The following is a 22,034-nucleotide window of genomic DNA, read 5'->3' as shown; positions in this document are numbered from 1 at the left end:
GCAACCCATTGTTGCTGATTTTCTCGATTTTTAGAGGTTCTTGTTCTAAAATACTAAATACATATACTGCTTTGATTTATAATATATGCATGAAAGAATCTTAAGATTTTGAAAATACAATTGAATAATAGTTTTAGTTTTCCCACTTCTATATTTTTTTTACATCGTTTAATTAATGTAGATTGCGTGTTAAGTATTTAATAAATAACTCTTAATTTTATAATATTTTTGAAAATAAACTAGTGCGATGGAATAATAAAGATAAGGTATTCATAAATTGCAATTATCAAAAAAAGCTCAAAACGGAACAGATGAACGAATGTATTCATCATTCATTCACCGACCGAATAAATATGTTGTGGTGTGACCAATAGCAAAATTAGCTCGATGACGATGAGTTCTTTTAAAAATCATCTAAAAGACTCACGAAAATAATTATTAACTAATTAAAAAATAAAATTACCCCGTGTTTAACTAATAACGAGTTGGGCCACTGTTTACATTATTTTTAAAGAACAAGTCCATGAGTTTAGTCATCTCACATCCAAAAGCTTGTAAGCAGGGCTTCAAATACCGTTAAAAAATGGTAACGGTACCAACTGTCAAACAGATTTAACGTTAAATCATAATTAACGTTAAACGATTTACCGTTACTTATACAACTTTTTACCGGTATAAAAAATGGTAACGTTATCAGCTATTCATTAAATTAACGTTAATTCAAAAGTATCGTTAAATCATTTTAACGGTATTTATATTACTATTTACCGGTAAGCTTGGGTAACGTTAAATGGCAGATTATCCTCATTTATCGAGCGAGTATGCACGCGCAATACGCGCATTCCTCGTCGTTTTTAGGGTTCCGTACCTCAAAAGGAAAAACGGAACCCTTGTAGGATCACTTTTTGTCCTTCTGTCCGTCTGTCTTTCTGTTAAGACGCTTTTTCTCAGGAACGCGTGGAGGTATCAAGGTGAAATTTATAGGGGTAGATATTTGTATGAGAAATACGAATATCTGTTCTCGAGTCTTGGGTGCATAATAGTACATTACTGCAGAGGCCATGAAGTAAGGGATTGATGGACGAGTTCGGGGTAGACGGCCGAGTCGTAGACGAGGCCGGATAGAACGAGTCCAGCAATCCCTGTTCTGGCCGAGGCTTGTATAGTGCTTTTCTCAAACAATGTGAGGAAATATTTTTCATCCATCCATCCATCCATCCATCGCATCGCATCGCATCGCTTCGCATCGCATCGCTTCGCATGGCATCGCTTCGCATCGCATCGCATCGCTTCGCATCGCTTCGCATCGCATCGCTTCGCATCGCTTCGCATCGCTTCGCATCGCTTCGCATCGCTTCGCATCGCTTCGCATCGCTTGGCATCGCTTCGCATCGCTTGGCATCGCTTCGCATCGCTTGGCATCGCTTCGCATCGCTTGGCATCGCTTCGCATCGCTTGGCATCGCTTCGCATCGCTTGGCATCGCTTCGCATCGCTTGGCATCGCTTCGCATCGCTTGGCATCGCTTCGCATCGCTTGGCATCGCATCGCATCGCATCGCTTCGCATCGCTTCGCATCGCTTGGCATCGCTTCGCATCGCTTCGCATCGCTTCGCATCGCTTGGCATCGCGTCGCTTCGCATCGCTTGGCATCGCTTGGCGTCGCTTGGCGTCGCTTGGCGTCGCTTGGCGTCGCTTCGCATCGCTTGCATCGCTTCGCATCGCTTCGCGTCGCTTCGCGCGTCGCTTCGCGTCGCTTGGCGTCGCTTGGCGTCGCTTGGCGTCGCTTGGCGTCGCTTGGCGTCGCTTGGCGTCGCTTGGCGTCGCTTGGCGTCGCTTGGCGTCGCTTGGCGTCGCTTGGCGTCGCTTGGCATCGCTTCGCATCGCTTGGCGTCGCTTCGCGTCGCTTGGCGTCGCTTCGCGTCGCAATGGCGTCGCTTCGCGTCGCTTGGCGTCGCTTCGCGTAAGCTTGAGCGTGCTTGGCGTCGCTTGGCGTCGCTTGGCGTCGCTTGGCGTCGCTTGCGTCGCATGCGCATCGCATCGCATCGCATGCGCACGCGATGCGCATCGATCGCAGCGCTGCGCGAATCGCGCGCAGCGCTTCGCATGCGCTTCGCGACCGATCGCATCGCTGCGCATGCGATGCGCGATGCGATGCGATGCGATGCGATGCGATGCGATGCGATGCGATGCGATGCGATGCGATGCGATGCGATGCGATGCGATGCGATGCGACGGACGGACGGACGGACGGACGGACGGATGGATGGATGGCTGGATGGATGGATGGATGGATGAATGAAATATTTCCTCACATTGTTTGAGAAAAGCACTACACAAACCTCGGCCAGAACAGGGATTGCTGGACTCGTTTTATCCGTCTACCCCGAACTCGTCCATCAATCCCTTACTTCATGGCCTCTGCAGTAATGTACTAATTTAAGTATGTATGTATAATGTTAAATGTTTAAAATTATGTTGAATGTTTGTTTATTCGATGCTTAGTAGGTTAGGTACCCATAGCATAAACTTTGCTTACTTTGGGACTGAAGGGCCCGCTGGGCTACTACGAAACTCGAAAATCGAAGTTCGTATCGTACCGTCCCGCTGACGCTTATATTATTTAATACGAGAGTGAGAGGGACGGTACGATACGAACTTCGAGTTTCGTAGTAGCCCTGCCGGCCACATGTCCACATTGCGGCGTCATCAACGTAAAATGGCGCGGCGGCCGATGGGCCACGGTGCCGCGCGGTGCACGTTACGGCGTCGTGAACGTACAACGGCGCCACAGGGCGGCCACGCCATACAAAATACGCGTCCTTGAATCTACATAGGCACGACGACGTCTGTACACGCGTCAATGTGTGCGTAAGACACACAGGGCTGACTTTCGCAAAACCCTAGTACTATAGGGTATGTAGGTATGGCTTAGATGTGTAAATAAATGTAATCGTTAATCATATATTTTTATTTAAACCTACTTAAAATGTGTCTGTCTATGTATTTAAGCATTATTATTTTAAATTACAATAAATATATGACTACAAACTTGAACGAATTATTCGGTACCTAATTAGTTATTTCATGTATTAATCGCGATACTTTTAGAAAGCATTATTTATTTACAAAAGGAAGTAGGCAGGGTAGGAACCTCAATTTCTCGCGCGCCCATTGACAAGTTGGCGCTTGCTCGCGGACTCACGGCGGATTTCACGGAAAATTATGTGACTTTGTACGAGCGACAAATTATTAGAATATGATTGATTTTCGAGTTTTTAGGAAATAAATACAATTGAATGTTTTATAAATTAAAGTTTATTGTTTTAATCATTTGAAACCTTATTAGTTAAAGATTACTTACTTACACTAAAATATTTCCTTTTAAAGGATTTGTCTCTGAACATTCGATTGTTAAATCGTATGTAATATGTAATTACTAGCTTTTGCCCGCGACTTCGTCCGCGTGGAATAGTATCTTTGGGAAGTATTTAATTTATTTAGGATACCTATTCTGCCAATAATAGTAGGTACATAAAAACTTCTACGGTTTACCGAAATAACCTATTTTTATTACATTGCTATAGATATAAACTATTTTTTTTTGTTCTTCCATCCATCCGATGTTCTTTGGTAAAACATACAATATTTTGCGGGTAGCCACATTTTAGCAATACGACGTGTATTCTACCCTGCCAACACAAAAGGACTAATTCTTCATATTGAGCTCTTGACACCTTACGTCCTTTATTGTAAGTTAGGAGGGTAAGGTAAGGATTAAGTATACTTAAGACGGCATTTTTAGTAAGCATAGCTACACATATTTGTAATAAATATACTGATAGTAAATTTGTTTGGAATTCCTTAAGAACTTTCATCCCCATATTTTCAAGTAAATAGGTCGAAATTTGAAAAGCGTCGGAACAAATGTTTTTTAGGGTTCCGTACCTCAAGAGGATAAAAAGGGAACCGTTAAAGGATTACTTTGCTGTCCGTCCGTTTATCTCGTAAACGCGCGGAGTATAGGTATCGAGTTGAAATTAAAACCCTAAACTCAGGTCAATAGTCCCGAAAGCTGTGAAAAAATCAAACCTCAAGTCAAGGCAATCAAAAACTACAGTCATTAAAATGGTTAAGATTGGTTTTTTGGAATCTTTTTGTATTTTTTATTTCAATTCCAAATTTTTACTTTTACGGTCATCCCGTAAAACCTAAATTGAAAATACAAACTGAAATATAGATGCACAGAAAAACCAGAAAAATAAGACCATCACTGGGAATCGAACCCAGGTCCTCGGTATTCCGTACCGCGTGCTATACCGCTACACCACTGATGGTCAACGGTACCGACACGAATTTCCCCTATGCACCTCATATCTCAGCTTGTTTGTTTCTTATTTAGCCACTTAAGCAGTGACGCTAGCGACATCTATGCCGTAGCCCTCATCGAGAAACTTTTTCGGCACTCCATTGCTTCATTTTACGGGATGAGGATGAGGATGATGATGCAGAGCGAAGGCTGCGGAGCGGAGCGGAGGTTGCGGGGCGGAGCGGAGGTTGCGAAGCGGAGGCTGCGCAGCGGAGCGGAGGTTACGGAGCGGAGGCTGCGGAGCGGAGCAGAGGTTGTGGAGCAGAGGCTGCTGAGCGGAGCGAAGGTTGCGGAGTGGAGGCTGCGGAGTGGAGCGGAGGTTGCGGAGCGGAAGCTGTGGAGCGGAGCGGAGGTTGCGGGGCGGAGCGGAGGTTGCGGAGCGGAGGCTGCGGAGCGGAGGCTGTGGAGCGGAGCGGAGGTTGCGGAGCGGAGGCTGCGGAGTGGAGGTTGCGGATCGGAGGCTGCGGAAAGGAGGCGGCGGGGCGGAGGCTGCGGAGTGGAGCGTTGGCAGTGGAGTGGAGCGGAGACAACGTAGCGGAGGTAGTGGGGTGGAGCGGAGGCAGTGGAGTAAAGTGGAGGCAGCAGAGCAGAGCGGAGTGGAAGCAACGGAGCGGAGCGGAGGCAACGGAGCGGAGCGGAGGCAGCAGAGTGGAGCAGAAGCAGCGGAGCGGAGATAGTAGAGTGGAGCGGAGGCAGCGGAGTGGAGGTAGTGGAGCGGAACGGAGGCAGTGGAGTAAAGCGGAGACAACGGATGGTTGTTATTTAATTGTTATTTATTTCAAAACTCTATTGTAATGAATGAGTTTCTTTGAACATATCGTAAAGCCTCACTGTACTTACCTCATTAAAATAACACGTTTAACACCACCAACTCATACATGGCTCAATACAGTTTGGTTAAGTAAAAAGTTTGGCTACATTGACTTATATTTGACCGATAAAAACCGGCCAAGAGCGTATCGGACACGCCCAAGAAAGGCTTCCGGAGCCATTACGAAAAAATCAAGTACTTAATATTTTTCTAAGGATTTCGTATTGTGTACGGATCCGGTATATTTGTACACGATGGATGTCTCGAACAATTTGAACGCTTTGACTGAGTCACTGGTAATGACTATTTTGTATGTTTCCAAGTATTTGGTGATCGTGACTCCTACGTACTAAATGACGCTGACTGTACCTCCCATAGACGTAAAGTGGGGGTGATTTTTTTTCTCACCCAATCTTGTAGTGTGGGGTATCTTTGAATAGGTCTCTTAAAACCATTAGGTGGTTGCTAAAACGATTTTTCGATTCAGTGATTAGTTTGCGAAATATTCAACTTTAGTGCAAATTTTCGTTAAAATCGAGCGTCCCCCCCCCACCCTCTAAAATCTAAACCGGTGAAAAAATTCAGGATGGTAGTAAGTACATCAAACTTACAAGGAAAACTATAACGGCTAAGTTTGCTTGAGAATTATTAGAAGTTTATTAGTAAATACCAGCCTAAGGTATAAAATATACCTAAACTTGGAATATTCCGTACAAAATATGAAATCCTTACAAAAATATTAAGTACTTCATTTTTTTCGTAAAGGCTACGGAACCCTATTTCGGGCGTGTCCGACACGCTCTTGGCCGGTATTTTTTTTCACAACAATATAGCGACTTGCGCGCGTCATAGCTCCGATATACAACCAGACAACCACTGAGAGCAGGCAGACCGATTCGTTTCACATGAGGAGACGCCATACTTTGAATATGTACTAAAACTGACCATTTCTGTTATCGTTTTTTTTTTCGCAACAATGAAGCCTTTTTCATGCGCTATATCTCAAAGTCGCAAGTTGTAACCATTGAGAGCAGGCAGACCACTCTACAACACATAAAAATTAATCTAACCGTTTCCATGATCGTTTTAAAAAATCCTGTCACCTCTCAGTCTCATAGGTCTTTTAAAACCATTAGGGGCTTGCTGAAACGATTTTTCGATTCAGTGATTCGTTTGCAAAATATTCAACTTTAAAGTGCAAATTTTCATTAAAATCGAGCGTCCCCCCCCTCTAAAATGTAAACCGGTGGGTGAAAAAATCAGAATAGTAGTAGGTATATCGAACTTACGAGAAAAACTATAACGGTTAAGTTTTCTTGAGAATTATTCCGTTTCCAAGAACGTTTTAAAAAATCATGCCACCTCCTTAGACTATATCCAACGACACCCCACACTACAAGGTTGGATGAGAAAAAAAACATTCCCACTTTACATATGGTACTCAAAAGAAAAATATTTTTAATTTTTTATAGTACCATTTTGTCGGCATAATTTACATATATATTAATTTATTGAATCAGGGGTTACTTTGCGGAGGTCCATATCAATGAACTAAAATAATTTCCAAGCAAGCAAGCAAGGAAATTATTTTAGTTCATTTACATATATATTACTGCAAAATTAAGTACGGATTTCTAGCATTGATAGTCCCTGAGCAAAGCTGCGGATGGACAGACAGACAGAGCGAAACTATAAGGGTTCCGTAACTATAAGGGAACCCTAAAAACCAAGTAGATGACTTACATGCTGAATTGTATATAGCGAACAATGAAATTTCTAAACTTTCATTAAGAAATAAGGAACGTTTATTGTTCAAAACCGTGTACAAATTATGTTAACATTTATGCATGAGAAGTTTCAACAGTTTGCCCATTTCGGACGTACAATTTATTACTTAAATATAATTATAATTTATTATTTTTACATGAATTCTAATATTTTTTCAAAAAGTATTCATTTAGATCATAAAAGCACTCGCACACTAAAAATTGTTTAAGTTTATTTTTGAATTGTGCACCATCTAATGATTTTAAATATTCAGGTAAGTGATTATAAACTTTTATTCCATTTACATAAGTGCTCTTTTTGAGTATATAGCTAGAGGGTCGGACAGTGCATATGTCATACTTATATTGAGATCGTATATTTGTCTTTGAATCACTTTTTTTGGGAAAATGATCTTTATTTTCTTTAACAAATTATGTTTAACTTCATGTTGTCAATGTATTAATGTTAAAAAAAAGCCAGACAAAATGAATATAGTATCCTTTCTCAATAATAATTTATTAACACAGCAATTATAAAATGAAATTAATAGAAAAACAAAGTTAAATTAAGTTATTAATAATTACGTTCAACATTAAAATAAAAAAATAGACTATTCAAGTCCACAGCTTTCTCCACTCCGCGGAAGCTAGACTGTCTCTTTTGTTCTCGAGAGTTTGATTAAGGTGCGAAAAAGACATATACGAACACGGGGCGAGCATATTTTGTTTTAGCAATTGAAATGTAAATTTTTAGCAAAATGCTAAAAAAACATCAAGATAGTTATGCAATTTCGTAAATTTAAAGGAAACTTGAAATACGACACTCCATCCTTTTTCAGAGTGGATCTGCTGTCATTTGCAGTTTCGCCGAAAACTTTGTCATTGCGTGGCGTTGTAATGTAATCAACGCGCGGTCGAAACACAACTGTGCAGGGCTACTACGAAACTCGAAAATCGAAGTTCAAATCATACCGTCCCTCTCTCGCTCGCTCTCGTATTAAATAGTATAAGTGTCAGAGGGACCCCACGACACGAACTTCGAGTTTCGGGTTTCGTAGTAGCCCTGCAGGAATGAAACAATAGTCGTCTACCTCACCTACATACTATGGGTTCCATCCTGCTGGGTCGTGCTGAGTCACCGACTTCGAGCTACTAGGTACAGTCACCAGCACCAATATCCGACACAACAAATCTGCATAAATATCTGATACGACTCTATTTCTAGGGCCGGAAGGACGTGTCAGATATTTTTGCACACTCCGCTGTAGCAGATATTAATGCTGGTGACTGTACCTAAAAAAATATTTTCAAGGGATTTGTAGTCAGTTCCATTTTCCGTTATTTTTTTATTTTTTCTTTTTTGTTATAATTTTTCTTTATTTCTCACATTTTAGTGATTCGTAGCCAAAGAACATCTCACAACGATTCCATTAAGCCCAAACACGGCTTAGGTACGTTGTTTTATAACAGAGTTCCGTTGCCTACCTTCCAGCTTCAGCATCAGATCAGTTAACTTAAAGCTCCTTCTTAGTCGCTTATCTAGGTATATTCATCATGATCGTTTATAGACGAGCGAGCATTACTTAGCTTTGATGAGTTCCATTGGTCATCACGGTCTTCTTCATCAGGTATAAGTTACCAAATGATACTTTCTGAATGTAAATGCTTATTTTAATGCTAAAAATGCCAAAATCGCCATAGGTGTGCCTTTAAAATTTGAGGTTTGCCCTCGATTTCCCTAAAATCCCATCATCAGATCTTGACTTGGTGACAATGGGACTACCTCAAAAGACTATCCTTTCGAATAAAAAAAGAATTTTGAAAATCGATCCACAATTGACTGAGTAATCGGCGAACATACATAATAAAAATACTAACATTGGAACATAGAACCTCCTCCTTTTTTGAAGTCGGTTAAAAAGTCGCCAGATAAGTCGCTAAACCATTTTTGTCGTCAAAACCTTTTTTGGTCGCTAACACTTAAGCAAAAATCGCTAGTTCTAGCGACAGTCGCTAAATTGGCAACACTCGGTAGCATAGCAAATATTACCGAATGTTACTTCGGTATCGTTATAATAATGTGAATTGGGTAACGTTAACTAGCCCTACAATGTAAAGTAAATTTACCGGTAAAAATAACGTTAATCAGGTAACGTTACTATATGTTAAGTTACCATTTAACGTTATATTTTTTTACCGGTACTAGGTATATGTATGATTTTTACCGTTATTTAACGTTACTTATAGTGTGAATTTGGTAACGTTAACAAGCCCTGCTTGTAAGTACTTACACTTTTTGGATCAAAGTTGCTTGCTCACATCTCACTCAGCAAGCACTCAGCTCTTTGAGTATTTACGTATTTATTTGTATTTAAAAAGAGGTATTTAAGTATCTAGAAAAATACTCAACGACTCAACGTTTCTCGTTTCTAGATCTTTTCTCTGTCAATTCATTCATTTCATTCATTCATTCCATTTTTGCTTTTTTTTATTTACATATACATTCGTTCAAATTGAACTAGTCCTAGTCCTCGATATTTTCATGGCGCGTTTTAATTTTATTATAATGATGATGTGCTCTTGTAGTTGATTAGATAACTTTTAATTTATTATAGTCGTACGGATTTATTTATTACTATAATAGTGATACCAAATTGGCGGTGCGGGATTTAATGCCGTAGTGTTTACGCAGATTTTAGGTTATGTTAGGGTCGAAACCATATTTCATTAATAAACCAGTTTTATAATGACGGAGGGAGAGTCTAGTAACAATTGCCGGACGGTGGCGATACCATGCCCGTTCGAGAAGAGAAAAGTTGAATGCGTCGGGGCTGCGTTCCTTAGATATTACAACATAAAATGCCACGGGGAGGATGCTTTGTTCGAGACGTCTAAATCCAGCGATAAGTTGGAGGAGGTGGTGTTCGACGACGACGTGGAGTATTTACGGAGCTTGGACCCTAAAGAATGGAAGCAGCAGGACCACTATGCCGTGCTGGGTATGAAGAAACTGCGCTACAAGGCCACAGACGATGACATAAAACGAGCGTATCGCCAGAAAGTTCTAAAACACCACCCGGACAAGCGTAAGGCGCAAGGTGAGGATGTCCGCAGCGACGACGACTATTTTACCTGCATCACAAAAGCCTACGAGATCCTCGGGACGCCTGTCAAGCGCCGATCGTACGACTCCGTCGATCCAGAGTTTGACGATACTGTGCCGAGTCAGAGCGAGGTTAAAAAAGGTTTCTTTAAAACATTTTCGAAATTCTTCGAGCAGAACGCGAGGTGGTCGGAAAAGAAGAATGTGCCTCCGCTCGGGGACGATAACAGTCCTCGGGAGCAGGTGGAGAGATTTTACGCGTTCTGGTATGAGTTCGACTCCTGGCGCGAGTTCTCTTACATGGATGAAGAGGAGAAGGAGCGAGGGCAGGACCGGGAGGAGCGCCGGTGGATAGAAAAGCAGAATAAAACCGCGCGAGCCAAGTTAAAGAAGGAGGAGATGGCGAGGATCCGGAGTCTAGTGGACCTCGCGTACGCCAACGATCCCCGGATCCAGCGGTTCAAGCAAGAGGATAAAGACAAGAAGTTGGCTGCCAAACGCGCTAGACAGGTATGTTATTTGGTAGTGGTTTATTTGATAATCATGTAGTTCAGAAGTTCCTAAACATGGTTGCACAACCACTACGGCAAGATTGGGAAAATGTAATGTTGTAAGTTTCAGAAGTTACCTACAAGGTTCCACATATCTAACTTTAGAAATTACAAAATCCCCCTTTTCACCCTTTTTTCAGCTTTAACTAACTGAATCCAGTGGGGCTCACGTTTCGTTTCCGAATCAACCTGTAGATGACACCGGTTGATCTATCTTGTGGACAAATTGGAGTATGCCTAAAAACCCATCTTAATTCATATCATCATCAACTGTCTGTGCCTAATTTTGCACAATAACATTTTGCTGGTTTTCAATAGAAAATATTGAAATAATCTTCACTTCATAGAAATCATTCAGAAAAATAATTGATTTTGTACAAACTTTTTTAAAAGTTGTGATGAAATTGCAGCCATTTCGAAAACTCGCAGAGCTACATGTATAGATATTTTGAACTATAATGTGCTGGCTAAATATAAACTTTTGAACATGAAACTACCATCTGAAATTGAGTATAGCTCGACATGTTTTGGGCTAATCGGTAACCCTTCTTTTCGAAGCAACGCAAATTAATATTTGAAAAAGACATTGCACACAATTAAATCAATTAGATTAGCATGAGCATGACACATTAATTTTTTTTCCAAGCAAGATTTTTTTTTTTTTTGTAGAGGGCAGGAAGGATTGATATTATTTACTAGGTAGCTAGCTGCATAACATATACAATATTTTTATATTTTATATTTATTTTATATTTTTTCTAATTAATACCTGTCTACTAAACATGCATGGGGTTCTTAATCGAGCGATACTTCGAACCGAGCCATCGCCTACAAGGCTCAGGTTCGTCCTCACTTCGAGTATTGCTCTCACCTTTGGGCTGCAGCCCCTCAGTATCAGCTGCTTCCACTTGAACGACTGCAGCATAGGGCAACTCATATTATCGGCGATCCAATACTTTCTGGGAAACTTGATCGTTTGGCCCTATAATAATAATAATAATAATAATAATAATATTTTTTATTTCAGATTAAAAATCCATAGACCTATGCAGATGTTAAGTAGTTCTCTCTGCGTTTTTATAGGATCTATAATGGGGAGTGTTCCGACGAACTCTTCAATCTCATCTCAGTTGCTAAGTGCTATCACCGTAGCACTCGGCATAAGGGTGGTTTTCACCCACACCATCTCGATGATTGGTCCTAATAATGCTATAGGTGTACATGGCCGGCGGTGATCACTTACCATCAGGTGACCCGCCTGCTCGTTTGCCAGCTGTTAGATAAAAAGAAAATGCTGCGAATTTAAACTTTAAAACTGTTTGTAAATTTAGTAATACCGTTTTTCTGTTTCAATTCCAGGATGCTGTGCAAGCCAAGAAAGCAGAAGAGGAGCGGCTCGTTAAAGAAGCCCTGCAAGCGAAACAAAAGGCCGACGAAGCTGAGCGAGCCCGCATTGAGGCCGCCCGCGCCGAACGCGAACAAATAAAGAAGAACCTACGCAAGGAACGCAAAGCTCTTCGAGACTGCTGCAAAACCAACAACTACTATGCTGAGAATGAAGAAGAAACTGTTTCGCACATGGCCGCAGTAGAAAAACTATGTGAAATGATGAAAGCAGTAGAACTGCAAGATTTAGTTAAATCTCTGGAAGCTAATGGAAGGGAATTGTTCATCAAAACTGTGAAGGAGGCGGAAGAGAAGCTTGAAGAAGAGCGTAGAGCCTTGTTTGACACAAAGAAGGCAGAAGAACAAAAGGCAAAGAAGGATGCCTCTCTCAAAGCACCTATGGAATGGACAGCAGATATGACGCAACTCCTAATCAAAGCAGTGAATCTCTTCCCAGCAGGAACAAACCAACGGTGGGATGTAGTTGCCAATTTCCTCAACCAACATGGCACATTCACTGATGACAAACGCTTTAATGCTAAAGAAGTCTTAAACAAAGCTAAGGACCTGCAAAGCTCTGATTTCTCAAAGAGCAGCCTTAAAAAAGCTGCCAATGAGGAAGCTTTCGACCAGTTTGAGAAGGAAAAGAAAAAACCTGCTAACAATGTTGACGATAATAGTATATCCAAGAGTGACAGTGGGTCTAAATTAGTTAATGGCACAGCTAAACCGAAAATGAATGGAGATGTACCGAAAGCAGAGAAGGAAGCAAAAGATGTCTGGACAAAAACTGAGCAAGAACTACTAGAACAAGCCATCAAGACTTTCCCTGTCAGTACTCCAGAACGTTGGGATAAAATTGCCGAATGCATCCCGAATAGGTCCAAAAAAGATTGTATGAAGAGATACAAGGAACTAGCTGAATTAGTTAAAGCGAAGAAGCAAGCCGCAAACCTAGCTAAATAACATTAATGTCGTCTAGTTCTGTATCAAATTGTAAAATACATATTTTTATGGGATTGAAATATTTTTTGGCATTACACGCGTTTTCCAGTGCTCCTATGCTGCGGCACCAAAAACCAGCAATTTATAAAAAAAAATGCACTTTTTTTTCTGTTAACTGGCAGACCAATACATTGATCTATTAATTTAGAAACTATCTGGTAATTAAACTTAACTCTAATCTGTCAAAGAATTTTTTTTTTTTTAATTCAATAAATATATTATATACAAATTAATATTATGTTATATGTTGAGAACTTTGAGAAACTAACTTCATTTGATCTGTTGAATGTTCCATTAAAGTTAACAGAAATCAAAAATAGCACAATAGGACTCCCCGTATATACTTTTTTTATGAGTGCCCCGCTTTTTCGTGTTTGCTGTTTTTTTTTTTGTAGCAAATGAATCAAAATAAATGGCTGAAGATAATATCAAATTGCTCAGGTTAAAAAAGGTTTTGGTCACATTTAATGCTGTCTAAAATATCAGAACTGTTAATTTCAAAAACATTAATGTAATGGATTGCCACAAGTTATAGAAATTTTAAGAAGGCGTCGTCACTAGCTCATAACAATCTTGGTTTTGCGTAATTATAATTAATTACCCATTTTGTATGATTGGTACAATATTGTTGGAAATACTCTCTCGCTCTCGTCTATTGGATTATATTCTACAGTTACTTTATTCAATTTTATTTCATTTCTATAGTTTTATTGGCTCTTTAGCTAGTCCTGTGAATTTCCATTAGGTTAAAAATAAAAACTACTGAAACCAGTTTTGTAATGTGGCAACATTTACCATGTCCATGTTTTTTTTCGGCCTCCATTTCGTTTAAATATTATTATGAAGATTGTGGCCACGTGATTCCGATCCTTAATCTACCTTTAAATCATTAGTTTTAGACAATCGTTAAAAATTTAAGTAATCAGTAAAAAACAACCCGTTAGTAGGGTTACCTACGATTCGGACCGATTAAAATGAGCCCGAAATTGTCTATTAGATACTTAAACTATGGCGAAATCGGGGAATCCCCTTTCTATAAATGAATGATGCAATAATGACATCTTGCTCATTCTAGCGACTGGCAACACCTGCCTGGTGGCTGGGGGCTACTATGAAATTCGAAAATCAAAGCTCGCATCGCCGTTCCTTCCTGTCACTCGTTCTTGCCGAAAAGTTTTTAAATTGAAATAATACCTAAACAAGAGTGGTATAATTTCTTCCGTCCTGCAGGGCTACTACGAAATTAAAAAACGAAGTTCGTGTCGGTCGTTCGGAGTAGGCCCTCTGGGCGGCCGATACCTTAGATCATTTAAGAGCAACCCACGCTACGTCACTGATTATGGATTGATGAAAATTAAATGGATGTATGTACCTATTCGCTTCGAGGGTCGAATGATCACCTGCCCAAGCAGGGTCTCCGTTGGCAATCTACTGGCAGAAGACGGCCAGGGCGTCCTCGGACCACGTGGAGGCGATCAGTTGAGAAGGAGGCTGGCTCAATTGGTCTCGGCTGGGAAGACCTGGAAGAAGCCGCGCAAGATCGAGCCAAATGGAAAACTCTTCTACGAGCCCTATGTCCCTAGTGAGGGATAACAGGATCACATCATCATCATCATCATCATCATCATGTACCTATTCAAAAATATTCGGCAATTCGTTTTGAATGATAGAAAACCAGAATGAGGGACTGAATTGACGCCAGAGTGAGACCGAATGTTATACCTACAAGAAAGCAGAAGGCAGGTGCAGGTGGTGACCTTGTGCTTGCACTGTTGTGTTTCGGCGTGGAGAGTAAGACAGCCGGCGAAATTACTGGCACTTGAGGTATCCCATCGTAGGCCTCTAGGTTGGCATGGCAACGCATCTGCAATACCCCTGGCGTTGCAGATGTTTATGGGCGGTGGTGATCTCTTACCATCAGGAGACCCGCTTGCTCGTTTTCCATCCAGTCGAATAAAAAAAAAGGATTATTCATAAGTATGTGGAAGGAAAATTCGCTGACATTTTTACCGGTATTATTGGATTATCAACAAAACATTGCTTGATACTAATTTGCAGCCAAATCCGATTAAAAGACTCAAGAGAGCTGATGTGTTGCCTTACTAAGGGGAGACGGAGCAGCTCTGCCTTGCGAAATCCCAACCTCTATCAACCTACCTGATTATAGTCTAGAATACTGATTGCAGGTTAAACTAGGGGAAAAAAACCTATCAAACAAGCAATCAGTTTATTTATTTTAGCGTTACTTTTCGTGAATAGTCATAAACATCCAAAGGGAATGCAATTTCGCTCTTTTTATTGCAAAATAAAAAATCTTGGGCCCTTAACCTAACAAGGATACAATACAATACAATAACTCTTTATTGCACACCAATACAGTAAACAGTACAGAGAACACAAGTATATACATAGAGATTTTCTAAGGTAAGCAATAGGCGGCCTTACCTACGCGGCGGCGGGGGGGGGATACTGAGACCGTATTGTCTAACGCGCTGGCGTTCGCGATCGCATCCCCATCTCTTTCTATCCTCATCTTATACCGTGTGATAGAAAGAAGTGGTCAAAACGATTGTGATTTCAAGTGTTTTTAAAAAGGATGTTATAAAGTTTGACCGCTATGTGTGTCTGTCTGTCTGTGGCACCGTAGCTCTTAAGCAGGTGGACCGATTTGAATGCGGTTTTTTTTATTTGATAGCAGGTTTTCTAGCGATGGTTCTTAGACATGTTTTATCAAAATCAGTTCAGCCGTTTTTGAGATTGAACTTTGGAGTGACAAAGTCGGGGGTTTTCCAACTTTTTGTTGGTTAGGTTAGGTTACAGACAAAACGGCCTGTAGCCCTACTACGAGTGCATAATTCGAACTTCGTATCTTGCCGTCCCGCTGACGCTAATGTTATTTAATACGAGAGAGAGAGGGACGGTACGATACGAATTTCGTTCTCAACTTACATAATCGTTAACTTTCTCATATGTACAAAAAGTGACAATTATGTGGAATTGTAAGCACTTGTTGCACCACAGAATTTTTAGGGGCGTAGGTTATTGCACCGGGCCGAGTACAGTCAAGGAATTTAATTCATGGACCACCATGGAACCTTTTCAAAGGAAAAGTCACTACGACTTTCCTTGTTAATTAATGCGATGTCAGTATGCCGTTTACTGTGAAATGGTTCCATGGTGGCCAATGAACTAAACTCCTTGACCGTACGTAAAAGCACAAAACAGATATTTAAAAAAATAACCCCCACTTTACGTCTATTCTATGGGATAAGTACCTTAAAAATTTTTTTTTCTTTTTTTTTAATATTACCACTGTCGGCGTGACTGAATTTATATTCATGCCAAATTACAGCTTTCTAATTCTGAGCTTAGCCGCGGACGGAAATGGCAAAACTATTAGGGTGCCTACTTAGTTGACTACGGAGCCCTAAAAAGGCTAGTTACGGTACGCCTTAATGATCTCAAACATGCGGAAGACGTTTCAAGGCAGGCTGAACTGGTTCCCTCTCTCATTGAATACGGGATGGGTAATTAATGAATAACCTGGCCTTTACGTCGACATGTGAACAGCGGGGCTACTCCCAAATTCGAAATTCCTATCGTACCGTCGTCCCTTTATCTCGCTTTCGTAGTACATAGTTAAGTGTCAGCAGGGCTACTACGAAACTAGAAACTCGAAGTTCGTGTCGTGCGGTCCTTCTGACACTTATACTATTTAATACGAGAGCGAGAGGGACGGTACTATACGAACTTCGAGTTTCGTAGTGGCCCCGCAGAGAACCGTTTTAAAGATTTACAACGATAAGTACCTACAATACTTTGGGCTTTGGTAAGTATAGCACATATGATTCACTCATTCATTACACACAATCCTTCCAAACCGAAATCTAAAAGAAAACCTAGATCACATGACATTATATAATAATTAAGAGTAATAGAAGCGTAAGTAGATCGACGTCGACCATTCCATGTTACATACGTACGAGAGTACGTACCTACCATCGATTGATTTAATAAAAACTGTCGATTGACATCGACCAATTCTGCCATCGATCAGCCGATACCGAGTGTCTTTTCCAACCTCGACATTGGCAGAATCATCGATAGTATCGATATCGATGGAGCTAATACTTCCAAGAATTGAATTGAATTGATCAATCGATTGGTGTAGGTTAAATTTATCTTGTCCAACCCAAATTCAGGTCCTGCGCCGCCACTGCACCAGCCTATGGCTGCCAATTACGAATACAATAAAACTGTAATAACAGATTGTTATGGCGGGCGCAGATTATGGTCATCTGTCACGCCGCGAAACTATCAAGGCCACAATAACACACCGTCAAAAATAACTGATATTTTGTCCACTTTCTAGCTCATCATCATCATCATCCCAGCCTGTATACGTCCCACTGCAAGGCACAGACCTCCCCTCAGAATGAGAGGGCTTGGGCAGTAGTTCCCACGCGGGCCCAGTGCGGATTGGGAACTTCACACACACCATTGAATTGCTTCGCAGGTTTGTGCAGGTTTCCTCACGATGTTTTCCTTCACCGTAAAGCTCGTGGTAAATTTGAAATGTAATTCCGCACATGAATTTCGAAAAACTCAGAGGTGCGAGCCGGGGTTTGAACCCACGATCCTCTGCTTGAGAGGCCATAGGTCAAACCACTCTGCCACCACGGCTTCACTTTCTAGCTATTTACATTAAATAACTTCACTTAAAAAAACACTTCACTTAAAAAGCCGTGGTGGCCTAGTGGTTTGACCTGTCGCCTCTCAAGCAGAGGGTCGTGGGTTCAAACCCCGGCTCGCACCTCTGAGTTTTTCGAAATTCATGTGCGGAATTACATTTGAAATTTACCACGAGCTTTGCTTTGCGGTGAAGGAAAACATCGTGAGGAAACCTGCGAAGCGATTCAATGGTGCGTGTGAAGTTCCCAATCCGCACTGGGCCCGCGTGGGAACTATGGCCCAAGCCCTCTTGTTCTGAGAGGAGGCCTGTGCCCAGCAGTGGGACGTATATAGGCTGGGATGAACTTCACTTATATGTAGGACTTCATATGTTTATGGATAGTCATTGCCGGGTATTATTGTAGAATCCGTAGATTTGGACCAACCCTGCCAGATTCAGTTAAGTGAGTATCCATATTGATATTATAAATGCGAGTGTGTGTGTTTGAACGTTTGTCCGTCTTTCACGTCGAAACGGATCGACGTGATTTTTGTCATAGATATAGTTTATGGGCCAGAGAGTGACAAAGGTTACTTTACAACACGGAAAAATGCCGTCTATCCCACTAGTCCCATTGAGTTGTCCCATCATGGGACTACTGGGATGATTACGTCCCAGTTGTCCCACAGTTCCCGAGAGAGAGAACAGCGCGCGATAACCGAATACCACGCGGGCGAAGCCGCGGGCAAAAGCGTACATAATTCATTCATAATTAATTCTTTCTTTTATTTATATTTTGTGTAGTTATTATTTTTATGTTGTAAATTACTAGTTTTGTGTATTGTAAAAAATTGTTTTAGTTGTCGAGTTCGCTGCTGTTTTGTTTTGTTCTTTTAACACTTAAATGGTTCCAACGGAAGACCAGCGTCGGCCGCAAGGTTGACATCATGCTGAGTTGGGACCATTTCGTGACAAAATTTATTTCCTTTTTTTCTTTTTCTTTTATTTGTAAAAATGTCACGAATAAATGTTTTTCTTTCTTTCTTTCTTTCATAATAAAAATAATCGTTTTTCTGTCGACAATACAGCGACGTCAGACGATAACGAATGTGATGAAATCATTAGCTAATGAGCTGTATTTAATTATACAGACCGATCAATTACTAAATTATTTACTTACCCAACAAAATGCGGCAAATCTTAAATCTTGCGCAACTCGTCGCGTCCGAATGCGCCGGAACCGATCGCCTAAACTTAAATCTACGATAGTTGAAGACTTTCTCGTTTCGATCATGATTTACGAGATTATGTCGTCTTCGCGTTTTTTGCACATGATATACACAATATCAGGGATGGCACACCATGACACCAATCGCAGCTAATGTCCACAAAAAATGCAGAAATATGGTATGAGCGTGACAAAAGTGACACATAAAATTTTGTATGAAAATATGAGCTTAATATAAGCTTTATAGGCGCGTTGTTTCATACGTAACAGGCAAATGTTAATTTTATTAACAAATAAATAAATGAGGTCATTTTTTTTAAACGATCGGAATCGACTGTGCTTTTGATTCTGAGTAGGAAAAACCATATTTTTTAACACGGCCAAGAGCGTGTCGGACACGCCCAAAATAGGGTTCCGTAGCCATTACGAAAAAAATAAGTAATATTTTTCTAAGGATTTCGTATTTTATACGGAATCTTTCAAATTTAGGTATATTTTATACCTTAGGCTGCTATTTACTCTTAAACTACGTGTAAACTACTAATAATTCTCAAGCAAACTTAACCGTTATAGTTTTCCTTGAAAGTTTAATATAACCTACTTACTACCATTATGATTTTTTTCAAAATTTCCACCCACCGGTTTAGATTTTAGAGGGGGGGGGACGCTCGATTTTAATGAAAATTTGTACTTTAAAGTGAATATTTTGCAAACAAATCACTGAATCGAAAAATCGTTTTAGCAACCCCCTAATGATTTTAAAATACCTATCCAACGATACCCCACACTACAAGGTTGGATGAGAAAAAAAATCACCCCCACTTTACGTCTATGGGAGGTACACTAAATAAATTGTTTTTGAAATTTTTATTGTACCATTTTGTCGGCATAGTTTACATACATATTCGTGCAAAATTACAGCTTTCTAGCATTGATAGTCCCTGAGCAAAGCCGCGGACGGACGGACGGACAGACAGACAGACAGACAGACAAACAGACATGGCGAAACTATAAGGGTTCCGTTTTTGCCATTTTGGCTCCGGAACCCTAAAAAGGGTAAACTTTTTTTGAAAACGCCCGAATATCACTTGTTCCGATTATTTTAGAGGCAAGTAGTGTCATGTCATGATGATTCATGAAGATATCGAGGAATCTTTATTTTTTGTTAAAGAGTAAAACTATATATTTTCCTGTTAAAAAGGTTTAATTCTAAATGGGAGAATAATGATAATCATTTAAAGTAACTTAAATATAAATTCTTCCAAAAATACTTCCTAGTAATGATATAATTTAAAAAGTAAGCAATAATCGTATGAAAAAAAGGAATCTTTTAATAAAATACGCAAAAGAAATAATCAGATCTGATTAGAAAAAAGTTACTTAATAATCATATTAATCTGCTACAACTAATTTCTAATTATTTAGTAAGTAATAAATAATAGTTTGGTTCGGTTCCGTTTAGGCACTTTGAAGGCCAAAGATTGCAATTAAAGCTTATTCATTAACAGTACAATTATAATAATTAATTACAGGTAAGTACCTAAAAATAATTCCAATTCCCCATTTGTCGTACATTAAAATAATTATCTTCTCAGTAAATAATAATTACAGTAAAGTTTATGTTACTTATTGTGAATTATTAAATGTTGAACATTTATCAAAAAAAGATGGCTAATTTCTAGAGATGTGCCGACTAGTCGCCGACTAGTCGGAAAGCCGACTATCCGGCCACTTTCGTAGTCGGCGACTAGTCGGCGAATAGTCGGCAAAAAGCGCCGACTATCCGGCTTCTTACTTTGTACGTATATTTCAATAAAATATTTATTTTCATGTAGGTTATAGGTACACAGAGGGGAATACATTATATTAAAACCTTAAGCTGTTAATTTTTGTAGTATTTACTGTTTTTCCTTACCCACACGAGAATTATATTTTGTCATTAGTATACCTACTTGACTTTACGGGAATCATTGTCTAATTGTTCAAGAAATCCTTACACGAGTCATTCTGTTTGACATCATCATGTCATTTATTGAATCAGGCGTTACTTTGCGGAGGTCCATATCAATGAACTAAAATAATTTCCTTGCTCACGCCGCGACCTTAAAAGGCCTTTAAGGTCGCGGGTGAGCAAGGAAATTATTTTAGTTCATCATCATGTCAGCCAAAAGACGTCCAATGCTGGACATAGGCCTCCTCCAAGGCTCTCCACAGACCGGTCTTGTGCTTTCCGCATTCACCGCGATCCGCGATCGTCGCTAGATCTTTGTTGGAGGCATACCGACACCTCGTCTGCGGGTCCGCGGACGCCATTCGTGAACCTACTGACCCTATCGGCCATCAGTTCTGCGAGCAATGTGCCCTGCCCACTGCCACTTCAGTTTCGCAATTCTTCGGGCTATGTCGGTAACCTTAGTTTTTACTGCGGATATCATCATTCGGATTCTATCCCGCAGAAAAACCCCGTGCATAGCCCTATCCGTAGCCCTCTGAGTGACTTTGAGCTTCCTCATGAGGCCCATCGTTAGCGACCACGTCTCAGATCCGTAAGTCATCACGGCAACACACATTGGTCAAAGACTTTTGACTTCAAACACTGCGATAATTTGGAAGAAAAGACACTGCCAAGCTTCCCGAACGCTGCCCAGCCGAGTCGGATTCGACGAGTGATCTCTTTCTCGAAATTGGATCTACCTATCTGGACCGTTTGTCTCAGGTATACATCAACAACTTCGAGCGCAGAGCATCCGACAATTACGGAAGTTGGTACAACATGGACATTAGACATGACTTACGTCTTGTCTATGTTTATTTTCAGGCCAACTCGGTCGGAAACTGCTGAGGTCGGCGAGCATAGCACTGAAGTCTTCCCATGACAGTTTCGGAGAGATCACCATCTCCTTGTCTGACTCCCCGCTGCAGAGGAATAGGGGTCGCGTCGTGCTCTAGTCCGGTAGTCGGACGGACATAGTGGCGTTTTCGTACAGAGACTTCAACACTTCGATATACCGGTAGTCAACTTGGCACCGCTGGAGAGCCTGCAGCACATCCCATCGAATCGAAGGCTTTCTCGTAGTTTACAAATGCAAGCAATAGGGGGAGGTTATACTCTTGGGTCTTCTGTATAACCTGCCGCAACGCGTG

The 22,034-nt window shown here is 40.7% G+C and overlaps 1 protein-coding gene across 1 annotated transcript; it reads left to right on the top strand.

Moving 5' to 3' along the window:
• The first annotated feature begins 9,440 nt into the window (after positions 1-9,440).
• On the top strand, positions 9,441-13,676 carry LOC141435357 (dnaJ homolog subfamily C member 2). Its single transcript, XM_074098066.1, has 2 exons — positions 9,441-10,558; positions 11,959-13,676. Exons 1-2 carry the CDS (start codon positions 9,692-9,694, stop codon positions 12,949-12,951), a joined length of 1,860 nt encoding a protein of 619 aa, XP_073954167.1. The 5' UTR covers positions 9,441-9,691; the 3' UTR covers positions 12,952-13,676.
• Positions 13,677-22,034: the final 8,358 nt, after the last annotated feature.

The sequence above is a fragment of the Choristoneura fumiferana genome, chromosome 14 (assembly GCF_025370935.1).
Source record: "Choristoneura fumiferana chromosome 14, NRCan_CFum_1, whole genome shotgun sequence".
NCBI classification, from domain to species: domain Eukaryota; kingdom Metazoa; phylum Arthropoda; class Insecta; order Lepidoptera; family Tortricidae; genus Choristoneura; species Choristoneura fumiferana.
This window is presented reverse-complemented; position numbering and strand designations above follow the sequence as displayed.

Coding starts and splice junctions, on each gene's coding strand:
- LOC141435357 (XM_074098066.1), top strand. CDS start 9,692: ATGACGGAGGGAGAGTCTAGTAACAATTGCCGGACGGTGGCGATACCA. Junction 10,559..11,958: donor CTGCCAAACGCGCTAGACAG/GTATGTTATTTG, acceptor TTTCAATTCCAG/GATGCTGTGCAAGCCAAGAA.